At 47.5% G+C, this 8,667-nt stretch overlaps 1 protein-coding gene across 1 annotated transcript in view; it reads right to left on the reverse strand.

The window, feature by feature from the left end:
- The window catches only part of SLC22A23 (solute carrier family 22 member 23), a 124,834-nt gene extending 122,062 nt beyond the window's left edge, over positions 1-2,772 (reverse strand). Inside the window, 1 exon segment of the mRNA XM_040431989.1 lies at positions 1,854-2,772. Within this exon segment, the coding sequence (XP_040287923.1) occupies positions 1,854-2,378 (525 nt within the window). The 5' untranslated portion in view covers positions 2,379-2,772.
- Between the last annotated feature and the right edge of the window lie 5,895 nt (positions 2,773-8,667).

The following is an 8,667-nucleotide window of genomic DNA, read 5'->3' on the forward strand; positions in this document are numbered from 1 at the left end:
GGGCACATTGACTATAGTGTCTGCGCCTAATTTCAGCTCACTTGCGCCACGTTTTCATGTGCATACTAATTAGACCAGTCTTAGGCCCCTTGCAGATGAGCGAGAATTCCGCGCGGGTGCAACGCGTGATGCGAACGCATTGCGCCCCGGCGCGGAATCCGGACCCATTCATTTAAATGAGGCTGTGCACATGAGCGGTGATTTTCACGAAAAATCGCAGCCTGTTCCATATTCTGCGATTTTCACGCAACGCTTGCCCCATAGAAGTGAATGGGGCTGCGTGAAAATCGCATCGCATCCGCAAGCGAGGATGCGATGCGATTTTCACGGATGGTTGCTAAGAGATGTTGCTTGTAAACATTCTGGGTTTTTTTCACGCGCAAAACGCAGTAAATCGCGTTGCACCTGCGCGATAAAAACTGAACTGACCGCGATCGCAAACAAAACTGAATGGCTTTGTTTGCGAAATCGCACAGTTTTCACTGAACGCATCTGGACCTAATCCGGACACGCTCCTCTGCAAGGGGCCTTAGTGAATATGAACCTGTTGTACTTAAAAAGAACCACCAGAGGTCAGACTAATGCCAATACGCCTAGTCTAATGGATGAAATACGAAAGGGTTGTCTTTTCTTTAAGGGCTCATGCACACAAACGTATTTTCCTTCCGTTTTTTTTAAGTTACTCCGTGTGCTTTCCGTTTCCGAATGTCCATTCCGCAAAGAAATAGAACATGTCCTAATATTGTCCGCATTACAGACAAGGATAGGACTGTTTTATTAGGGGCCACCTGTTCCTTTCCGCAAAATACAGAATGCACACGGACGTCATCCGTATTTTTTCCAGACCGCAAAATACATACGGCAGTGTGCATGAGCCCTTAAGCATAGTCCCAGGTCTGGATGGATCAAGCGAACTATACGCAAGAATTGGCATATCATTGAATCAGATCCAATTTTGGCCGATCGCACAAAACGCCCCCCGATTATCGCCTTCCATAGGGGAGAAGACGTTTGAGGGGTGAATTAGTTAGGGACCAGTATCAGGGACGTACTAATGTGCATATTGTATGTGGTTGGATGATGGGATCCGTGTTGGTCTCGTACATTATAAGGTAATTCAGCTAAGGGTACTTCACACTTGCGTTAAAGTTTTCCAGTATTGCGTTCCGTCCCAGAAGCTCAATACCGGAAAAAAAAAAAAAACGCTTCTGTTTTATCCTAATGCATTCTGAATGGAAACCAATCTGTTCAGGATGCATCAGGGTGTCTTCAGTTCACTCTTACGGTATTTAGCCGGAGAAAATACCGCAGCATGCTGTATTACGCGCAGTAAATCTGTAGCATTTTATAGTATCGGCAATTCTCATCCACCCGCAGCAGAAATTGACCTGTGGTGCAGATTCAAAAATCCGCAGCATGTCAACTTCTGCTGCGTGTGTTGGTCACGGATTTCAGCCTTTGCAGCGTAAAGAGTGAAATCGGTGTTGGGTCAGCAGCATTTCTGAACAAAATCCGCCCCCAAAATAATAATAAATGTAGTGCATTTTTTTCTCAGCAGAAAATCCGCAACATTTCGGCAATGTGTGAACATACCCCATGTGTGATCGGAGGGGCCTGACCGCGGAGTACCCTAGTGCGGACAGTCACACTCATCCTATAAAACTGCACAGTAAGAGCCCCCCTTTAATAGGCAGCTGGAGGGTGCCAGGGGATCTCCCCAGGAGCTGGCACAGACAGGGATTCCCCCTATGTAATCCTCAGTCATACACTGGGCTACAATGTCGCAAGCAGTTGTTTTCTGCAGCTCAGATTCTGCGCCATTTGGAAGCGCACAAAGGTCGCCCCCTCCTTACCTTGCTGACCACGTTCTGCACCAGCCCGGCGTGGATCTGGTAGGTCCACTCGTGGCACAGGCAGGAGTCGTTGTGGGGGGCACTGGTGACATGTGCGGGGGGAGTGGGCAGCTGCAGCGGGGGCATCAGCAGCATCACCTCCGGGGCCGGGGAGCTGTGGTTGCCCGGGTGCAGGGGGCTCCTCTTCCCGGCCAGGCTGCCGTTCGCCTTGCACCACTTGTCGGGCTGGTCCAGCATGAAGAAGTCCGAGAACTGGCTGAAGGAGAGGAAGAGCGCGGGGATCCAGGTGAGCAGCACCAGCCGCCTCTGGTAGGTGCCCAGCCCGCCCAGGAAGGGCAGCACGGTGCCATCATAGTCCAGCAGCAGGTGGTTGTACCGGGAGCCCTGCTGGGCCGGGGACGCGGGGGCTGGAGGGGGGTCTTCCGATGGGGGCACCGCGGCGCAGGAGGCCGGCAGCACCGAGCCATTCTCCTCGGCCTCCGGTTGCCTCATCCAACCGGATTCAGGATCTCGGTCTGTGGTCATGATGCCGCCTCCTTCCCGGGGCAGCCGGGGCTGTCAGTGGCCGCATGCAACCATCCACCTGCGGTCAGGGAGCTCTATGAAGGCACGGACGTGTGCAGCAGGAGCCGCCGCCGCATGGGTCTCCCAGGTGGGGAAGGTAAGCAGCTGGCGGTGTGTGGCCAGTGATGGCAGTGCCGCAGCAGCTGCCCCCTCCTCCCGCTCAGCGCCGGGCACTGCTACAATAGAGGAGCCGGCGGCAGGCACACGTGATCCCGCGGAAAATGTGGCGTCTCTTGTCCTCGGCAGTGTCGCTCCAGTCCGCAGCTGCACAATAGCTCCCGAGCGGTTCAGTCAGTGCTGCTGGCAGCCTCCGCATACATGACAGCTCTTCCCCAACTACCGCCCCCGGAAGTATCCGGGCGTCCACAAAAGCCGACCTGCAGCGAGCGAGCGAGCCCTCCCCCGGGAGCAGCAGGTAACGGCGGGGAGCGGGAGCTGCTCCTCCTCCTCCTCACTGTACCCTCCGTACAATGGGCAGCTGAGGACCCACCCCTGTGAATATCCCAAAGTGACTGAAGAGAAAAGGGCTGATCCCTATCCATCAGTGAGTGTCCCACTGCTGGGACCCCCAGAGGAACCAGGGCCCCAAGTCCTCTGAATGTATGAAGAAGCATTGGTTGAACATGTGTGGAGTGTATTGTGTGTGTGTATATATATTATAACCACCACCAGCTAATATCCAGTATAACCGCAGTGTGCAGCTGGACAGGCCGGTGGGACTCAATAAGGTCCTGGTAGGTTGTCACAGGTAGACACTTTGTCACTGGAGGTTGTCGCAGGTAGATACTTTGTCACTGGAGGTTGTCGCAGGTAGACACTTTGTCACTGGAGGTTATCGCAGGTAGACACTTTGTCACTGGAGGTTGTCGCAGGTAGACACTTTGTCACTGGAGGTTGTCGCAGGTAGACACTTTGTCACTGGAGGTTGTCGCAGGTAGACACTTTGTCACTGGAGGTTGTCGCAGGTAGACACTTTGTCACTGGAGGTTGTCGCAGGTAGACACTTTGTCACTAGAGGTTGTCACAGGAGCCACTTTGACTGCAGAGCATCCCACAGCTGCTGGAGGGGGCGTGAGTGAGGATCCATAGAGTGAACACAGCAATTGAGGTGGTCCCACAGATGCTCAACTGGGTTCAAGTCTGGTGAATTAGGGATCCAGGGTATTACTTGGAAGTCTTCGTCATGTTCTTCCAGCCAATGTCAGACATATCTAGCCATGTGACATGTCTTGCTGGAAGATCCCATCCGCCCCAGGAAATACAATCTACATGTAGGTGTACATCTGCAAGGATGGATTCATACCCAAATCAGTAAAGTGCCTTCCACATGGATGAGAAGGTCCAGAGAATGCCACAAAAACATTCCCCAGACCATAACTTTGCCACCACCAGCTTGTGTCCTTCCGGTAATGGTTGCAGGGTGTTTGCTCTCTGACGTTTCTCACCTGACACACCAATGTCCATCCATTCGAATTGAAGAGGAAAACCCTTTGCCAATCAGTGGAGATCTAATTCAGATACTGCTGCAAAAATTGAAGCCTTTTCTGCCGATGCAACTTTGTTAGCAGAGGTGGCGTGACCATCATCTGCTTCCGATGCCCATAGCAGTAGGGTTCACTGAACTGTTGTTGTAGACACTCGTCTGGTCACCCCCTGGCGTTGAGCTGCTCCATTGTACCATGTAAGTTCACCCGCATGCACCTTCTTAGAGTACTTTAACACTTGTGTTGTTGGATTCTGGCAGGCAGTTCCGGCAACGGAACTGCCTGCCGGATACGGAAATCCGTATGCAAAGAGATAGCATTTGTTTCCGGATCCAGATGCGGATCCGGCTGACAAATGCATTGAAACACCAGATCCTTCTCTCCGGTGTCATCCGGAAAAACGGATCCAGTATTTAAGGTATACGCAAACCGGATCCGGTTCTCCGGAACACTGGGTACTGGATCCGGCATTAATATATTTTAATGGAAATTAATGCCAGATCCGGCATTCTGGCAAGTGTTCCAGAATTTTGGCTGGAGAAAATACAGCAGCATATTGCAGTATTTTCTCTGGCCAAATACCGTAAAAGGAACTGAGCTGAAGACATCCTGATGCATACTGAACGGAATGCTTTCCATTCAAAATGCATTAGGATAAAACTGAAGCGTTTTTTTCCCGGTATTGAGCCCCTAGGACGGAACTCAATAACGGAAAAATGTAACGCAGGTGTGAAAGTAGCCTAGCCGACATTCACCTTTCACATCAATGGCATGTGATGCTCTGCAGTTTCCACATCGCTTATTTGCAGTAGTGCCATTTGTCCACTCACTGTACACTTTCACCACAGCAGCACGTGAACAGTTAACAAACTGCGCAGTTTCAGAAATACCGCCAACCTTGGCCCAAAGACTAATAATCATCCCTTTTTTCCCCCATCTCTGATAAATCGCCCCTTTTACCCGTGGCACCAGCAAGGGATGTGTGTGCAGACACCTATCCCATACCTTATATACCCATCATGCCAGCTCACCACACACGACTTCCTTCATGAGCTACACACTGACGGTGTATGAAGTGGTCATAATAATGTGACTCAATTGTGTGTGTGTATATATATAATAGTGCCATACAGTGCCAAAACCAATAATTACTCTGTTTCAGTTTCTTCATACCGTGCCTATTAACAATGGTGCCATGTGGGCCGCAGACCAACAGTGTCTTAGAGTGCTCCACTAGTATCATACAGTGCCCATATCAATAACGCTATATAATACGTAGTGTTATACAATCTTTCATATAGTTCCATGCTTGTCATACATCATTGTTCCAAAACTCCAGACCTCAGGGCCTACCAGAATGAGAGTGGGCACGTAGGCGTATGCCGAAGTCACCACCATGGTGACATTGAGCATACGGAAAGGTGCCATTGTATATGAATTGTTCTCCATTTTGTCTCTCTCCCCCCTTTCCCGCCTTTTTCTTTATATGTAGTTTTACAATATTCTCCTGAGGTATTTCTAATAACAAGAGGTGATTGGTTAGTGGTTGCCTAGCTGTTGCTGGATACCTGTGTTCTGCCCATCTGTGATTGGCTACTCAAGTTCCAGAGGCGGGAAATTTGACTATTTATACAAGCTCTCAGCAGGTCCAGAGGTTGTCCGTCAGTCAACACTGGAAGAGAGAAGACGTCGCGCCCACCCTCCCCTACGTTTCAAGTCGCGGTACAATATTAGAGGGATGTTAGTCACCCAGCTTTGCTGGGGGGACAGTTGTGGAAGTACTGAATTTAATGGTTATTTATGAATTTTAATTATTAAATTATTTATGAATTTTAATGGTTTGTAAATGAACCCTTAATAAAGGACCGCGGCCATTATTTTACCATAACAGGGTCTAGTGTGTTTATTTATTTAAGCAAGTAAACGGTATTTAATTGCTCATATGGCACCATGAATACCTGTGGTAAGTCCTGATGCATTGCCATTAATTATATGAAGGAAATCATGACATGAGGGGGGGGGGGGGTCTTAAGGACTAGAGTTGAGAAGCACTTCCACACAGTGATCCAGTACTGCATATAGTGCCCAGACCTATGGTGCCTAACAGTCTTCTAGTAGTGTCATACAATGCCAATATCCGTGGTGCCTTACAGTGTTCCAGTAGTACCATGCAGCACCCATACCCAGGATTCTATAGAGAACCCACACGAATATTGCTATAGAGCAGGGATCAGCAACCTTCGGCACTCCAGCTGTTGTCAAACTACAACACCCAGTATGCTCCTTTCACTTCTGTGGGAGTTCAGAGAACATCCAAGCAAGTGTGCATGATGGGAGATGTAGTTTCACAACACCTGGGGTGCTGGAGGTTGCTGATCCCTGCCATAGAGTGTCCATAATCTGGCTATAGTTTCATACAGTAGTGCTTTTTTTTTAGCCTGTCCACATCACTTGGCAGGGGGCTTGCATGGTCTGTGTAATCATACCGGCTGGAATAATGTCCTGCGTTAGAAGGTGTAGGGCACAATGCAGAGTCACATTTAGGCCTCATGCTGACGACCGTTGTTTTATTCCGTGTCCATTGTTCTGTTTTTCGTGATTTTCTGTGGACCCATTGACTTTCAATGGGTCCGTTGAAAACTCGGCTAATGCACTGTTTGCCATCCGCGTCCGTGATCCGTGGTTCCAGTCCGTCAAAAAAATATAACCTGTCCTATTTTTTTCACGGAAAACGGTTCGCGGACCCATTCAAGTCAATGGGACCGTGAAAAAACACGGAGGCACACAAGATTGTCGTCCGCGTCCGTTTTTTTCCTATCATTTGCATGGCAAACTTAACTTAGATTTTTTTTTACTTTCCTTCATGTCTGGTAATCCTCCAAAAATAAAGGAAGACACGCGGAAACAAAAACGGATCACGGAACAACGGAACCCCATTTTGCGGAACGGAACACAACAACGGTTGTGTGCATGAGGCCTTACTAACATACAGTGCAGTATATGGAAGCTGTGTACAGTAAAGTATATAGATGGATATTAGATCTATATCGGTAGATAGATATGAAATATATACGAGAGATGGATAGGATAGAGATATGATAGATAGGTGTATATATATGTATATATAGATATAGAGAGAGAGAGATAGATAAAAGATAGATATTAGGTAGAGATTGATAGATAGATGATTATTAGATAGATATAAGGGTCCATTCACACGTCCGTAAGTGTTTTAAGGATCTGCAAATTGCGGATCCGCAAAACACGGACACCTGCAATGTGCGATCCGCAATTTGCGGACCGCACATCACAGACACTATAATAGAAAACGCCTTTTCTGGTCCGCAATTGCGGACAGGAATAGGACATGTTCTATTTTTTCAGGAATGGAATTGCGTATCCCGAAAAAACGGATCCCGAAAAAACTGATGTGGATCCCGAAAATGCGGATGCGGATCTCGAAAATGCAGATTCGCATCCGTTCCAGCCTTATTGAAAGTGAATGGGTCCGCAAATTGCGGAACGAATGCGGACCCAAATTACGGACGTGTGAATGGACCCTAAACAAGAGATAGTAGGTAGAGATGGATAGATAAGTAGATATGAGATAGACAGATAGAAATAAGAGATATTAGGTAGAGATAGATAGATGTGAGACAGATAATTAGATAGATATGACCGAAAGATAAAAGATGACTGTATAGAACTTTCCACATTAGTTCCCATTTTCTGCGGTCCTTATCCTAATAGTGATATCTTTCAGACACTTGTGCTGCTGATTCTGCACAGTCAGAATTCATGATGTGACGTGGACTGAAGTGAAACCACCAGGTCATGCATTTTTACTATGACATAGTTCGCAGGGCTTTTTAAGGTCAGTCTTTTTCGTGTGTTTGTGGTCTTTTTAGGCTTCTTCCCCAGTTCTATCAGCACCAGTAAACCGCGTTCCCAGCTGCACTCATGAGATAAATGAAGGCTGATGCTGCAGATTTCAGTGAGCGCAGCATATTTGTTCCATCAAACGTCTAAGACTTTCCTGTGGAGATGGAGAACGCTGTGCTCTGTGTGACCACCAGGCTTGTGCTTTACACCACAATCAAACCATCATCAGGAGAAAGGAGCCGGCCATGTACAAGGGGGGCTAACAGCCACAGGAAAGGAAAGCCTTGCAAGTTTTCTTTGCACCACTTTTGATAAATCTCGCCCAATGTTGTAAAAAAATGTGATTATAAGTATTTTTTATTTTGTTTTTTGTCCTTGTTTTTTTTTTTTTGGCATATTGAGAAGCCTAAGGGAAAAACACAAAAAAGACTCCAGACCCAGAGCAAGCTGTGTTTTTTTTTTTTTTTTTTTAACAACCCACCAAAAACAGCACAAACAAAAAACTTTAGGGACTGTTTTGTAAGCCATGTATTCCAGTTTTCTGGATAGGTCATCAGTAGAGATGAGTGAATTTCCGGTTATGAAACTCGTTCACGCTTCGTATACTGGTAAAAGGTGAATTGCGTTATGGATTCAGTTATCACAGACCATGAAGCAATTCTATGTCGGAATGCATAACGGAATGCCTTTAGAGGCATTCCGTTTTTCATTTCGTCATAATATGGGCTGCATAACGGGAAACGTGACGGATCCGTTATGCAGGCCATAGACTTCTATTATGACGAAGCGTGAACAAATTTAAAAATATGAAATTTGCTAATCTCTAGTCATCAGTATCTGATCGGTGGGGGTCCGACAACTGGAACCACTGCCGATTAGCCTAT

This window comes from Bufo bufo, chromosome 5, assembly GCF_905171765.1.
Source record: "Bufo bufo chromosome 5, aBufBuf1.1, whole genome shotgun sequence".
Classification (NCBI taxonomy): domain Eukaryota; kingdom Metazoa; phylum Chordata; class Amphibia; order Anura; family Bufonidae; genus Bufo; species Bufo bufo.